This window comes from Schistocerca americana, chromosome 1 (genome assembly GCF_021461395.2).
Source record: "Schistocerca americana isolate TAMUIC-IGC-003095 chromosome 1, iqSchAmer2.1, whole genome shotgun sequence".
Classification (NCBI taxonomy): domain Eukaryota; kingdom Metazoa; phylum Arthropoda; class Insecta; order Orthoptera; family Acrididae; genus Schistocerca; species Schistocerca americana.
In genome coordinates, this window is record NC_060119.1 from 743,478,929 (window position 1) to 743,495,428 (window position 16,500).

At 43.1% G+C, this 16,500-nt stretch overlaps 1 protein-coding gene across 1 annotated transcript in view; it reads right to left on the bottom strand.

Annotated features, from left to right (window-relative positions):
- Nucleotides 1-1,056: 1,056 nt before the first annotated feature.
- LOC124610877 (39S ribosomal protein L9, mitochondrial) overlaps nt 1,057-16,500 on the bottom strand; it is a 40,921-nt gene continuing 25,477 nt past the window's right edge. The window contains exon 5 of the mRNA XM_047140196.1: nt 1,057-1,266. Coding sequence (XP_046996152.1) covers nt 1,138-1,266 — 129 coding nt within the window. The 3' untranslated portion in view covers nt 1,057-1,137. The remainder of the gene's footprint in view (nt 1,267-16,500) is intronic.

The window sequence follows — 16,500 nt, forward strand, 5'->3', positions numbered from 1 at the left end:
ATGTGGGTTTTAAGGGAGAGGGTAAGGAGTCATTCCAATCCCGGGAGCGGAAAGACTTACCTTAGGGGGAAAAAAGGGGTATACAGTCGCGCGCGCGCGCGCGCGCACACACACACACACACACACACACACACACACACACATCCATCCGCACATCACACATGTGGGAAGGAGAGGGAAAGACGAAAGGAAGTGGGTTTTAAGGGAGAGGGTAAGGAGTCATTCCAATCCCGGGAGCGGAAAGACTTACCTTAGGGGGAAAAAAGGACGGGTATACACTCGCGCACACACACACACACACACACACACACACACACACATATCCATCCACACATATACAGACACAAAGTAAGTCTTTCCGCACCCGGGATTGGAATGACTCCTTACCCTCTCCCTTAAAACCCACTTCCTTTCGTCTTTTCCTCTCCTTCCCTCTTTCCTGACGAAGCAACCGTTTGTTGCGAAAGCTAGAATTTTGTGTGTATGTTTGTGTTTGTTTGTGTGTCTATTGACCTGGCAGCACTTTCGTTCGGTAAGTCACATCATCTTTGTTTTTAGATATATTTTTCCCATGTGGAATGTTTCCCTCTATTATATTAAAGTATTGTTTATTACATTATGGTGGTCTAATTACTATCTGAACAAGAATACAATAATACAAGAAAACCTTGGTTTATTTTAAGAACAGCTTCAATCAACCTATACAAAAACTTTGTTAACCTCTTTAGTAAAAAGCATTGTATTCCACTTAGAAACTACTTCTAAACTCAGTCTGGATTAACCATGTCCTGCACAACAATTCCTTGTTTACACATTTGATTTCAAAGCAGGCAGTGGGGAAACATTCCTAAAAACACATACTGAGAATGATATATAACTGTTCTGAGTTTATTGATGTGATGATTTATTCCTGTGATAGAACAGTTCTTTACTCACACTAAGAGAAATCAAACTTTAAGTGAACATTTGAAAAATATTTACCCAAATACAACTAATCACAATAAAACTTGGGATACAGGGAAAAAGGTTGAAACATTTTCTTCCCAGCGCACAAAATGCATGAAAATCAAAATTTTGTTTTATTTTGCAATTATCACAATAGATACAATGTTCAGTTATTCGGTGCTATAAAAGTACTCAAGACTGCTCCAAAACTGGGTCATCAGGTAAGTTCCAATACTCCGGAACATATGGCAATCTGTCACTAAGTTTGGTGCTCCAGTGATGGATCCGGCATTTGACATCAACCTTCTCCCGGCCATTTATCTGGAAAGAAAGTATACAAAGTGAAATTTCTCAATGAATGTCCCAGTACGAGGGGTGCTCAATAAGTAATGCAACCCTTTTCAGACATTATGTAGGTTTTGTTCAAGATTCCAATACGCCACTTTATTCCCCACATAATATCCATTCAAGCAATGGCCTTATGCCACCTTACTGGGAGGACCTCTATGTACACATGGTATCACTCCACTAGTTGACACTGGAGCCATCATCCAAGTACTACTTCCCACGGAGTGCATCCTTCACTGGGCCAAACAGACAGAAGGTGCACGATCCAGGCTGTAGAGTGGATGAGGAAGAACAGTCCAATGAAGTTTTGTGGGCTCCTCTCAGGTCTGCAGATTTGTGTGAGTCCTTGCATTGTCATGTAGAAGGAAAAGTTAGTTTGCATTTTTGTGGTGACGAACATGCTGAAGTCATTTCTTCAATTCCATGAAGGTAGCACAATACATTTCAGAGTTGATCATTGCACCATGAGGGAGGACATCAAACAGAATAGCCCCATCAAGAGTTCCAGAAAATTGTTGCCATGACTTTATTGGCTGAGGGTATGGCTTTCAACTTTTTCTTCAGAGGAGATGTGATGTGGTACCACTCCTTGGTTGCTGTTTTGTTTCCAGTTTGAAATGATGAACCCCTATTTCATTGCCTGTGATGATGTTTGAAAGCAAGCAAGTCTGCACAGATAGTCTTTCATTGCTCTTTACGGTCTTCTGTTAGGTGGTAAGGAATCCAGTGGGCACACACTTTTGGGTACCGCAACTGGTGGACAAGTGTGCCAGCACTGCCAACAGAAATGTCCAGTTGTGCTGCGATGCATCTGATTGTGACCTGTCAATCGCCTCGAATGAGTGTCTGCAAGTTCCAATACTGCAGGAGTCACAGGTGGGTGCAGCCAGTATGGACTCGAGATATCAGACAGCTTTGCGCGATCTTGTTGTGTTGATGAAAAACGCCTTGCCCAACAACTCAGCATGCTTTTGTTCACTACCAGATCTCTGTAAACATTCTGCAATTGTCTATTTGTATCTGTGAGGCTCTGGTTTTCTGCCAAAAGAAACTCAATGACAGCTCTCAGCTTGGAACACACCACCATTACAAACGCCATTTTGTAAGGGTGCATATAGTGCCACTACCTACCAGAACTTCGTGGAACTATAGGGATTGAAGCAGAAATATTCCACGAGGACCCATGTTTTTGAACTGAAACTGGGGCAGAAAAAATATGTTACATTATTTATTGAATGTCCTTCATAGTTTGTAATAAATGCTCCTATCTTTTTTGGAATCTAATTACTGTTCATTCTAGACATAAGTCCCAGATGTAAATTTAACAGTTTCTTCATAACAATTACTGTCATGATAACCTCTTAAAAACTACTATTGCTGTTTGTAGTTCGAGATAATAAGTAAATTTAATACCTAAGCTCTGTCCGCGTGAATTATCAGATTTTACTGCCTGATAACAGAAAATATTTGTGAAATGTTACAAATTATGATCAGTTGCCACGCAACTAAGCAAGGAAAAACTAAAGAAAGTTTTCATTTCACTGAATATTCTAGAGTAGGCTGTTTCAGCTTGAGTGCCTGCCCATGGCACAGGTGGTCAGACGAGGGCAAAAAGCTGATATGTGGGCCACTAACCTACGGGATCATACTGTCCTCAGTGAGGGCCCACTGGCAATGGTGACCAATCTACACAATAACAGCATTACACTAAATTGCATGTTAGCAGCGAAAGTTATAACAATTTCTAGGTCTCATCTGGAATCTTCACACAGTCAAAAAGATAATGGATGCTTTTAAATAATGTGGATTTGAGAAACTATTAATCTATTTACAGTTAAATATCTAACAGTGGGAATGAGAAGTGCCACACCCCCTGTGTATACAGCTGTTGCTTACCTTTGAGAAAAAGCTGTGAATCTTATGAAATATCTGAAAAGTGACTAACTGATATATCTAATGCTCTTCTTAGCCCAAATTTAAGCAATAGCAACTATGCAAATTTTAGCTCTCAACCAGATGTGCCAAAGTATGATTCGCCATCATCATAAATTTATAGCTATACATTTGCAATGTACGAAGAGACAGATTGCTGCTTACCGAAAAGAATACATGTCAAGTTGCAGACAGGCGCAATTAAAAAAAGACTCACATAAAGCTTTGAGCTGCAGCAGTCACCAGTAAAAGAGAGATACACACACCATTCACACATGCGTAAGCAAGCACACCTCACATACACACAACTGCCAACTCCAACATCTCAGGCCAGAATGCAACGTCACCTATACCTTTACCTACACCTTACTAACTTTATCCTAATCCATAACTTCTTCTCATTTGAAGGGAAGATTATGTACACAAATATGTAGCTCAGCCATGGGCACCTGCATGTCACCCTCCTATGCCAATCTTTTTATGAGCCACGCAGAGGAAACCTTCCTAGCCTTTCAAAACACCAACCCCTAGACTCGTTCAGATTCACTGGTGAAATCTTCATGCTCTGGTCTAGGGCCAAGACATCCTATCTTCGTTCTTTGACAACCTCAATACCTTCTCTCCCATACGCTTCCCTCCTCAACCCAGCATACCACCCTCCTAGATGCTGATCTCCTCGTCTCTGATGGACTCATCAACATCTCTGTGCACATTAAAACTAACAACAGTACCTGCATTTTGACAGCTGTCATCCCATTCACACCAAAAGAAATCCCTGGCCACCCGGGGACAGCATATCTGTACTGACAAAAGATTGCTTGCTCACTATGCTGAGGGCCTCATCAAGGCCTTCACAGACAAGCACTGTCCCCCGACCTAGTTTGCAAACAGATCTCCCATACCATTTCCCCTCACACTCCCAATCCTCCCACCATCTCGAAGAGCCAGGGCTTCGATTACACCATTCCTAAAGTGGTGTTCCATTGGCCACCCAACTTTCACAACATCCTAGTTCATCCCTATGGCACTACCACTCCCAACCCCTTGGCACATGGATCATACCCTACTGTGGAAGATCCAGCAGACCTGCCCAATCCACCCACCCAGCACTTCGTATTCCAGTCCTATTACAGGTTTATCCTACCACATCAGGGCTGGGCTACCTGCGAAAGCAGCCATGTCATTTACCAGCTCTTCTGCAGTCATTACACAGTATGACTATCAACCAGCTGTCCATCAGGATGAATAGCCATTGCCAAACTGGCCAAGAGCAAAGTAGACAACCCTTTGGCACAACATGCAGCTGAACATAACACATTCAATTTCAACATCTGCTTCACTACCCAAGCCCCAAGCCATCTGGATCCTTCACTACACCACCAGCTTTTCTGAACTGGGAGTTATCCTTACAGCACATTCTCTGCTCCCATAATTATCCCAGCCTCAACCTAAGTTAAGATACTGTCCCCACACCCTTCATCCAACAGTTTCCATTCCCTCTGTCCTATCATCTCCTGCCCATGCTGCTCTCCAACCCTGTTTATTTGCAGTCCTCTGCTAAAGCATCCGCCTATCTTTCCCTGCTCCTCTCCTTTTTTGTTCCTTTTTTCCCCCCACCTCCCTACCCCACAACCTCCTGACACTGCGCCTGTCGGTATTCTAGTCCCTGCACACTCCACCAGACAGCGTTCGTCTCTCTCCACACTTATACACACTAGCCATACCCCTTTCCTGCTCCCTCCAGATCACTGCTCACATCCCACATGATATTGCATTCCGGTCTGAGATGCTGGAGCTAGCAGTTGTGTGTGCATGAGGTTCTAAAGTTTTCCTGACGAGAAGACTGTGTGGTACTGGGGTGCAAGACTCACACGTCTCTCGTGGGTAATTTACATATTGTGTGCAGCCGACCTTCTCAGGACAGACGGCTGCGTCGATCTTAACAATGCTTCTTCACCGAAGATTTCGTGCTGGTTAGGGAAATGATACTAAACTACTTCTCTACTTTTGAAATGATTTTTTACTCTCAGAATACTTTAATATCAACTTTGCTATATTTTCTTCTTCACAATAAAACAACTACACAAGTTTCACATGCACTTTCAAGTCTCGCAAAACAACCCAGTCTGGAAAACCTTAGTACTTAACATACATACTTCGTTTGTTCCCAACAGTAACTACTATTTTACTGCCAAAGAGTAGCCCTTGATTACTCCTCGTACTGGACATACGGCTTCCAAGGCATGCTCAGCCACCACTTGTCAATGCCGATAGACCGCCACAACTTTAGTCTTCTCGTAACACACGCCTGTCCAGCACACACATAAACCGTGATGCAGTAGACACATTTCCATCCTCACACACTCATCCTTCAAATATCATGTGTTCGAGACGGTGAAATACGAGTGTCTCTAGAATTTACCCCAAAATTCTCGAGGCACTACAAGGTGTGCTTGCTTTTGTGTGTGTGTGTGTGTGTGTGTGTGTGTGTGTGCTTGTTTTACTGGTGAAGGATGTTGCCAAAAGCTATATGTGAGTGTCTTTTAATTGGGCCTGTCTGCAATTTGATGTGTCCTCTTTATAGTAAGTAGCAATCTGTCTTTTCCTATACTGTTGATATTCCTAGTTAGAGTTTCCATTGTTTGATTTAACTATACATTTGACAATAGAAAAGGATAGATAGCTACTCACCATATGGAAGAGATGCTCAGTGACAGACAGACACAACAAAAAGAGAGCTACAAATTTGATTTTCTGGACAAAAGACCTCCTTCTAAAGTAGAAAGCACACACTCATTCACACAAGCCATTGAGGCCAGAGACAGTGGTCATGTGTGAGTGAGTTGCACTTGTGTCAATGTGTGTTGTTTTAGAAGATGGCCTATTGGCTAAAAGCTCAAATTGTGTGTGTGTGTGTGTGTGTGTGTGTGTGTGTGTGTGTGTGTGTTTGCATGATCACATTTTGTCTAATTTGATGAAGGCTTGTCTGGCTGAAAGCTTTGTTTGACAGTCTTTTTGTTGTGCCTATCTGCGACTCAGTATCTCCGTAATATGGTGAGTAGCAACTATCCTTCCCATAATATTGTCGTTATTCCATCCTGGATTTTTCATTGCTTAACTAGACATCTGCATAAGTTAAGTCAAATGGTTCTATGTTTTCATGTGTTTACTGGATAGTGATTGTGGAAAGCAAACAAGAAATTTTGAGAACAAATGTTCAAGTGAGAGAGTGTGTAATATAATGACTGAAAGTTGGTACAGACTGCTGCATTTCAATTATTTGGATTTAATGGAGATTCTGATCTGAATGTTCAAAGATAAGTAATGAATTACCCACACACCTGTCTGGGATACACAGAAACAACGCTAAAGCTAAAGATACCACATAAAAAGCTTTAATGTACAGACTGAGAAAAATACAGCTTAGCAAGCTCACCAATTAATCACTGTAGACACAGGATTTGGTTATCAATGAAATAACTCAAAAACTGCTTTGAGAATTAGATGTCAAATACTGAACAATTCATTCATTTGCACATCACATACCATAAATTTTATAAAGGAAAAGAACCTTCAGGAATGGGAAGTGATTCAATGTATACATTAACTAAACAGAAGCAACTCTTAGAAACTAAATTTGTATCCAATACTCACAATAAGCTATGACTACACTGTTTATTTATGTTTACTCCACCTAAATATACATATGTGATTTAGAAGGCAAGCCACTACATTGAAAATAGCTGCTGATGTCTCAGTGTTATTACCCAGCTGCTGTTTATCACCTACTGGTAACTTATTTGCATGAACACATTAATAATTTTCAAATTAAATAGTTACCTACACCTGTAACAACAGAGGTGTAAAGGTTGTGGGCTGGGTGTGGACAACTAGTTCTCTGATGGAGATGGAGAGAAGATGTAGAAAATGAAGGCAGAGTGTTGCGACAAATAATTTATTGACTTGTAAGTTGTACAGACTTAGGTATACGGCCCATAGGGATGGGCGACGGTGGCTATTGGTGAACCAAGGCTAAGGTGGGCAGGCAATGATGCATCGATGTTGGCGCCAGTGTTTTCGTCGATCTGGCTCGGTGGCGACCTTACTAGATGTGCATTATTCAGGGCTGGTAACATGTCAGGAGGCACCACCTCTGTCCTCATAACAGTGGCCCAACTGAGCCAACACTCAGCACAGCAGTTGGCAGTTGCATTGCCTGGGATCAAGTCTCAGACCAATGGCTGGAGGGTGTTGACTGGCACTGGTGAGCCCCAGTGGCTCGGAGTTGAGAGGACACTAGCTTGACACCCAGTCCATCCAACCTGAGGCTGGACCACCAGCTGACTGTCCAGTTGAAATGTGGAAGAACACTGGTGGCCTCACGGCAGGTGCCAACTCACAGTTGATGCTGATTCAAAGTTCAGCTATGGCAGTGTGCCCAGCCTGGTCAAATGGTCAGCTTTTATACATAATAAGATAGGTCTTGCCGCAGCTGAGGTCAAGTACGTGGCCTGCCAAGTACCACCAAATAGTCTCGAAACACTGTGTATTGCCCCAGCACCTGCGTCACAGTTGCAGCGCCACTGGCATGATGTAACTGCTGAGCTAGCAAGTGCCAACAAGCGCCTGGATCTCAACATCGGGCCTGGCTTCTCCCTGTACCGCACACTCCCCCCCTCTTGAAATAATTCAACACAAAGAACTCATGATTGGCTAAAGCCTGGGTGAAACCAAGACACTGTTACCTTACGCTTCACTCTCTTTAAATTCCCAATCAAAACACAAGTCCAGAGTACTAATTATAGTTAGCTGCCATCTTTATTAAACAGTTAGCTATTTCACTTTTATGGGCTCAGACACACTTCTCTGACTCTTGATTTCTGCACTACATCATTTCAATTCTCCAAGCCTTCGCCATTTCCTCACTTGAGCCGACACTATTAGCATCAAAAGACAGTAAGGGTGGGATCTGGTCAATTTTATGCTTTAAGTAGCAATAAACATGATAAATGTGACTGCCAGAAGGGTCAGGTCTTAAGTAAGATTTAAATAATATAGGTTTTCTTTACGTAAAATTTCAAAGGGAAGGTTCATAGGTGGTGTCAGAGTTGTGATTCCGGAGATGGTGGTGAGTAACTGGCAGGTGGGTTCATAAATATTGCAGCTGGTGCTATTGATCAGCAAATCTTGCCCTTGTAGTTCTAAACATTGTGCACTACCAAGGCATCCTTGGTCGTAGTAGGTACAGCTGATGACTACAGTATCTGCTACTGAAAAGAGGCAAAATGACCTATCTTTTTGGCACAACTCATTTTTACCTACAATTACCTCACTTGGCCACTCAAATAAAGGTGCCTCAATGCAGAACAAGTTGAGCTCACATGATCATGGTATGTATTAGTTTTGTGGGGCAGATGGTAACACACGCAGCCTGGCATTGCAGCAGCCCCAAGATGGAGAACAGTGCAAGGGGCTTCCTGCCTGGCTCTGCAGCAGCTCCAAGATGGAGAACATTGCACAAGAGTTCCTGCCTCCCATTACCAGCAGTTCCTCGTGTACTCTGTCACAAGAATTTCCTCACTCCCCCCATCATCTTTAATGAACAAATCAACTCACAAAACAATACAATTCAGGAAACAATCTTTAAATTTGAAGCTATATACCCAAGACTAACTCACATGCATGTACACATTTGCAATCAATGACAACCTACTTCCTATTGCGAGTCTACATTGGACAGGAAGCTACTGCTACACAAAACACACAGTTCATAAAATAAGCAACATAATGCACTACATAACACTGATGTATCCCCAACAAACTAAAGTAATTACACTATGTTTCCACTATAAATATACCAATAACAAACACTGATAAAGGCACAGATAAAACACACATATTTTTGCATCCTAGAAGGCAAGGCAATCAATAATTTAGCTCACAAGACCACATCGTGGCCTTGGGTGTACAGAAACATTGCAGTAACCACAAGAGTATCTTGTTCCATTTGCCTGCCTTACCTTTCTTCCTTGCCACTTCCCTGCCCTCTTTTGAAGGAGCTGCCGGCAACTGAGGCAGTGCCTCAGAGGTTTTCTTAATTCGACGGACTCACCCTACATGTACAACACTGGCAGGAGTTGAGAGTTGTTAACTCTACATTAACCAGGCACGTTATTTCAATTACTTGATAAAACCCTTCATACTGCACAACAAACTTATCCGTTTTCCTTTCTGAGATGTACAGATCAGTCAACATAATCCACTTGTTGAGTGGGGTACTTGAGTACTTGGCTTTTCCCTTATGTACACCTTCTGTTCTGGGACACTGTACACCCTTCAATCTCTTAGCAAAATTCTGTTTACAGGAACCAAGAATATCCCTAGTGATCATCTGGAATAGTATGCTAGCCTCGTGTAACCTCTGCATGTAATCTGTTGATGACTTAGCTCAGCCCTTTACAAGTATGGTACACAGTTTTTGACATGCTGTATCACATGCTTCTTCTGCGTTCGCCACCAGTATTTTCCGCAATGCGTCATTCTGAAGATCATCAGCCTCCATGCCCTGCCATTCATATAATGAACTGAGTTCACTTTGCAAAATGCTGTAAATCCTGGTCAGCAGCTTTTCACCACTCCTCTGCAGATATAGCAATACATACCATGGTGCTTATCTTGTCAACGTGTCTGCATTACTACGAGCCTTCCCAAGACTATGTTGGCTTCTAAATCAAACTCACTTAACCATAAAGCCTACAGAGTCAAGTGGATAGGCAGATCCTTAACACCAACAGGCCATTTCGGTGCTGCATGATGTGTTACAGCTTTAAGACATTGACCAGACAAGTATCAATCAAAATATGTGATTCCATAGATCAAACTGAGCATCTCTTTTTCAGTAGATGAGTAGTTTTTCACTACCTAATTTAGCTGCCTAGGAGCATAAGGTACTGGACGCTCTTCTCTTTCAATTTCCTGACTCACAATGACCTCCACGGCATGACTGCTTGTGTCACACGATAATATAAGTTGTTTTTGGGTGCATGTCTGTACCTATCTTTCGATTTAAATACCTGCAATCATAACAAATACAGGGTGTGTCAAAAAATGTATACACACTTTGAACTGTCATAGACAATTTATTTCCCGTTCTACAAGGTTAAATATCTGTGAGAAAGTAATGTTATGTTTCTTCAACAGGTGGCAGCAGTGGCAAGGAAGTAACTGCAACATGGTGGATGTGCTTTTGAGCTTTGAAGCATGGAAGCAGATAATGAAGTGGTACTGGAAGTTTGGGAATGTAGCTGTGCTTCGAAGACAGTGGAGAAGTGAGTTTGGTACAAACCACCTTCAAGGTTAACAATTAAACGTCTATGAGACAAATTCAAAATTCATGGAACAGTGTGTGATGTACATAAATGTCGATGAGGGCGACCTTGTACAGCTACAAGTGATGATTCCACAACTGCAGTCTTAGAGCTGTTTCAGCGTTCACCTCAAAAATCTTCAAGGCAAGCGGCACGAGAGAGTAATGTAAGTGCTAGTAGTGTGCTATGCATTCTGAAGAAAGGCAAGTTTTATGTGTACATTCCAAGGCTGGTGCCACAGCTAAGTGACAACGATCCAGATCAAAGGTTAGAATTTTGTGAATGGGTTCAGGAGATGGTGAGACGTGAACCGGGATTTAAGGGTAGCATAATTTGGTCAGACGAAGCCCAATTCAAACTCAGTGGAACTGTCAATAGGCACAATTGTGTGTACTGGGCTGAAGATAATCCTCACATTAGAGTCGAAAATGCTGTGAATTTGCCTGGTGTAAATGTGTGGAGTGTTTTGTCTGCAAGGGGACTCAGTGGTCCTCTCCACTTTGAAGGTACTGTTACTGGAGAAACATACCTAACAATGCTTGCTGACTCCATGTTCCCTGCCATTCGTGCATTATACGGTAATGATGAGTTTTATTTCCAACAAGATGGCACCCCGCCGCACTATCATAGGGACGTACGAGCATACCTGGATCACAATGTGCCAGGCCAGTGAATAGGACACAGGGGACCAATCAAGTTTCCTGCACACTCTCCAGACCTCACGCCGCTGGATTTCTTCATATGGGGCACAGTAAAAGATGAGGTGTACAAACATAAACCACATAACCTGGACACACTTTGGAATGAGATTCAGGCAGTGTGCACAGAAATCTCATTGGACACTTTGGTACGATGTATGGAATCAGGGGTGACTCGTACTCAGAAATGTATTGATGCTGAAGGCCACCAGTTTGAACATTAATCACATTTGCAAAGTACATTTATTTTTCCAATTGGACTTTAAGCTCTCCATTTCCAGAAATTTAACATTGTAGAACAGGAAATAAATTTTCTATGGCACTTCAAAGTGTGTATACATTTTTTTGATGCACCCTGTATATAAGCGTTACTACTGTCTGGGGCCTTTTATGGTATAATTATGAGGGACATTCCTTACCTAATTCCTCATTTTCCATCAAGGGGGTTCAACCACAAGGAAACTTCATTGTAATAAAGAAATACACCATGGCATCATGAACGATACACCTTGCACTATTTTTCAACATAGTCACCATCAACAGCGAGGCACTTGCTGCAGCATGGAATCAGTTTGAAGAAACCACTTTCGTATAACTCTGTGCCCTGGGATGCAATGAACACACACACACACACACCCTGATCCACCTCAGCATTGGTTTGGAAGTGACATCCTGAGAGAGCAGCTTTCAATGCAGGAAACAGGAGAAAGTCCTTTTCTGAACATGCAACAAATACCAATGACCAATCATTTGACATGACATGACCTCTTCACCATAATGCTCTGTAGGCATTCATTGATTATGGACACACTAGTATCAAATGCCCATTCATACCAGATAAAGCAGGCACTTCCATTCATGACCACATTTTCAGTACACATTCATCTGTCATTGTGATGTGCACTCAAATAATTCCAGGCACACTGCTCAGCTGCTACTCTCTCTCCTCTTCTCCAGCTAATCATTCCTCCTCCACTGACACCCCTTCCATTGATGAACTAGCAATGGGTGTCGATTCATGTGGCATTCATTTGTGTTACCTAGTATACCATTCTCTCTTTCAAAAACAATAAAGGAACTTACTTTCAGACACAGGGAGGATTAAACAACTTCGGGTATTTTTCGAATAATCTTTCAATTTCCTCCCTACCGTGCTGCTGTGCGGCTAAGTCAAAAGACTGTCCCCACATTGAATATTTTTATCTGGAATCTCTACCTAATTCTTACTCCTCCAACACTTCCAAGCTGGCCAGACAGGCAGCTTTTATACACGACAAGGTAATTTTTCTGCTGCAGCTGATGTCATGTACACAGACTGTTGACAGTACCTTTATACGGTGTTGATTATGCTCTTTAACTGACCTCTGATTGTAATATTGACTAATATTTGATGGTGACTGTCAGTACTAGTGTATTTTAATGTAGATTTTGCTGAATCATCTCAAAATGTCAATTATTGTCTCAACGACCAGGTTGTATCCGCATGAGCCAGTGGCATGGTTTAAGTGCTGAGTCAGCAGGTGTTGGCAAGTGTCTGGGTTTCGGCACCGGGTCTTCACATGTGGCCCCGTCGTTACAGAAGACTGTTTACAACACAATACCACTTGTCATGCAGCTCTACAAAGAACAATGCTACCTGTCCATTAGCTAACATAAATATTTAATCCCTGAACATAAATAACAAGACTCTTTGTGAGAGGATTCGTTAATGATGTAAGATTTAAATTTTCTTTTAAATGGGTAGGGAGCACCAATGATTGCTGTATGTTAGATGGCTGCCTGTTGAAACAATTTTCACAGGAGTACCTGTGCATCCTAAGACAAGAAAGCAAAATCTACATTAAAATACACTAGTGCTGACAGTCACCATCAAATATTAGTCAATATTACAATCAGAGGTCAGTTAAAGAGCATAATCAACACCATATAAAGGTACTGTCAACAGCTGCCTTGTGACTGCTGTTATATGGAGTTGCCCCTCCCCCTCCCCCTACCCAATAACTGCACTGAAGACATTTTCACAATTTTCTGCCTCTTGTGTCCCTTATGCTACTTCGTCATTTTGTATTATTTTTCTTGCCCTTATTTAACTCATTTTAAGGTAGTTTTCTCTTTAGCATCTCAATCCTTCCCCTTTCCTGTAACTTCATCTACTAGCCTCTGGGAGTCATACATAAATTCTTAACCCCCTGCTTCACTCATTTCTCTCACACCAGAGAGAGCAGGGAGAGAGGGGGAGGGAAAGAGGGAGAAAGGGAGAGAGAGGGAGGGAAAGAGGGAGAAAGGGAGAGAGGGGGTAGGAAAGAGAGGAAGGGGGAGAGGGAGGGAGGGAAGGACAGAGAGAGGGGGTGAGAGAGATATTGGACTATGCACCAAGGGTGAACAAAAGTTCAGTAGCTTAACAGTAATAACAACCTTTTTATTTGTCTGTCTGGCAGCCGTCAATTAATATTATGTAAAGGATATATTGCTACTCACCATACAGAGGAGATGTTCAGCTGCAGACAATGAGAAGACTGCTGCATATGTGAGCTTTCGGCCAAAAGGCCTTCTTCTAACATAGAAAACTCACTAATATTCAAGCAAGCACAACTTACACACACATGACCACTGTCTCGGGCCACTGGAGCCAGACTGTGACCAACTGTGCCTGATGGGAGACACAATCTGGATTGGGGGAGAGAGGGGGCTATGGAGGAGGCTGGGGCATGGAGGGAGGAGGGGGTTAGTAGGGCTGTGGTTGGGGGAGGATGTAGTGGTGCTTGTGGAAACATGTAGGACAGGATGGTACTGTTAGGTGTAGTCAGGAGGTTTGAGGGTGGGGAGGGGGGGGGGATGAAAAAGGAGAGAAGTAGAGGAAGGGAAGAAGACTAGTGAGTGCATTGGTGAAATAGAAGGTTGTGTAGTGCTTGAGTGGGAGCTGGGCAGAGGACAGCTGGGTGAAGGGCAGGGGCTGGTGATGGTTGAGGCCAGGGAGGTTGCAGGAATATAGGACATATTGTGGTAGTATTCCTATCTGCGCATTTCAGAAAAGCTGATGTTGGTAGGGAAGATCCAGATGGCAGAGGCTGTGAAGTAGTCATTGAAGTGAAGCACACTGTGTTGGGCAGCAGGTTCTGCAACTGGATGGTCCAACAGTCTTGCATCTAGGTCTATTACACAGATAAGAGCCATGATGCAAGGGGTTGGGAGCACTGGTGGAACAGGGGTGAACAAGGATATTGCATAGGTTCAGTGGGCAACAGAATACCACACTGTGGGATGGGTGGGAAGGATAGGGGTAGGACATTCCTTGGTTCAGGACACGACAAGGGGTAATTGAAACCCTGGCAGAGAGTGTGATCCAGTTGCTGAAGTCCTGGGTTGCACTGAGTTACAAGAGGAGTGCTACTTTGTGGCCAGACAGTGGGATTGTGGGAGGTGGTAGATGACTGGAGAGACAAGGCATGGAAGATCTGTTTCTGTACAAGGTTGGGAGGGTTAGGTCTGTGAAGGCCTCAGTGTGACCCTTGGTATATTTGGAGAACTCCTCATCACTACAGATGTGATGGCCACAGGTTGCTAGGCTGTATGGAAGAGAATTCTTGGTATGGAATGGGTTGTAGCTGTCAAAGTGGAGGTATTGCTGGAGGTTAGTAGGATTGATACAGACTTAGTGATCTTTGAGTGGAGGACAATACTGAGGAAGGTGGCCTCTTGTGTTGAGGAGGACCAGATGAAGCAAATGAGGGAGAAAGTGTTGAGATTCTGGAGGAATGGGGAGAGAGTGTCCTTCCAGATCACTAAGATATCATAATGAATCTGAACCATTTGGGGGTCTTAGATTCTGAGTGGTTAGGAAGGATTCCTCCAGATGGCCCATCAATAGGATGGTGCTATGTGGGTGCCCACTGCTGTTACCATGGATTTATCGGTAGGTGATGCCTTTTAATTATGGGTGAGGATTCAGTTGGTTGTGGTGACCAGGAAGGAGGTTGTAGGTTTGGAATCAGTCAGGCATTGGGAAAGATTGCTCAAAGATTGCTACGTCAGTACCTCTGTCCGTATCAAACTTACTAACCACCAGCAATACCTCCACTTTGACAGCTGCCGCCCATTCCATGCCAAGAAGTGTCTTCCATACAGCCTAGCAACCTGTGGCCATTACATCTGTAGTGATGAGCAGTTGTTCTACAAATATACCAAGGGTCACACTGAGGCATTCACAGACCTAAACTGGGGCATTATGAATGTTAGTGTTGACGGAGGTGGCATCATTAGTGAAGAGCATGGTGTCATGTGGTAAAGGAACAGGAACTGTGGAGACTAAGTGGAGGAAATAGTTGGTGTCTCTGACATAAAAGGGTAGGTTACGGGTAATAGGCTGAAGGTGTTGGTCCAAGAGAGCAGAAATTCTCTCAGGAGGCGCAGTAACTGGCTCAGTGGGGTATCCTGGATGGTAGGGTTTATGGATTTTAGGAAGCATATACAGGGTACGAGATCGGGTAGTGGTACTGGTGAGGAGACAGCAGACTCAGAGGACAGCTTCTGGGATGGCGTAAGGAGTTGAGAGAAGACTAAAGATCCTGTTATATTTGTGGAATGGGTTCACTGTGGCAGAGTTTATGGGTGGACGAATATAAAAGCTGGTGGAATCCTTCTGCCACGTAATCCATGTGATTCAAAATGACAGTGGTGAAACCTTTGGTGGCACATAGGACTATAAGGTCAGGACCAGTTTATAGGTGGTGGACTGCAGTTTTCTGTGCAGACATAAGGTTAGCTTCCTTGTTGCGGATTTAGGGAACAATCGTGAGGCAAAGTTTGAAATTCTGAAAAATTCTGGAATGTTAACATAGGTTGATTTGGAGACAGTGAGGGTGAATCACGGTTGGATGGAAGAGTGCACTGAGTCACATAGGATTCAACATTGGCTTTGGGTCGAGTTTGATTGGTACGATTTGTGGAGAACAAGTGTTTCCACTGCAGGAACCTGGAGACAGAGGGAAGGTCTTTAACAAGTACAGCATGATTTAATATGGGAGTGGGGAAAAACATAAGACCTTTGGAAGAGGAAGACATTAGAGTTTAATATCCTGTCAACAGTAAGGTCATTAGGGACGGAGCACAAGCTCAGACTGGAGAAGGATGGAGAAGGAAAGTGGCCATGCCCTTTTGAAGGAACCATCCCAGCATTTGCCTTAAGCAATTTAGAATAACCACAGAAAGCC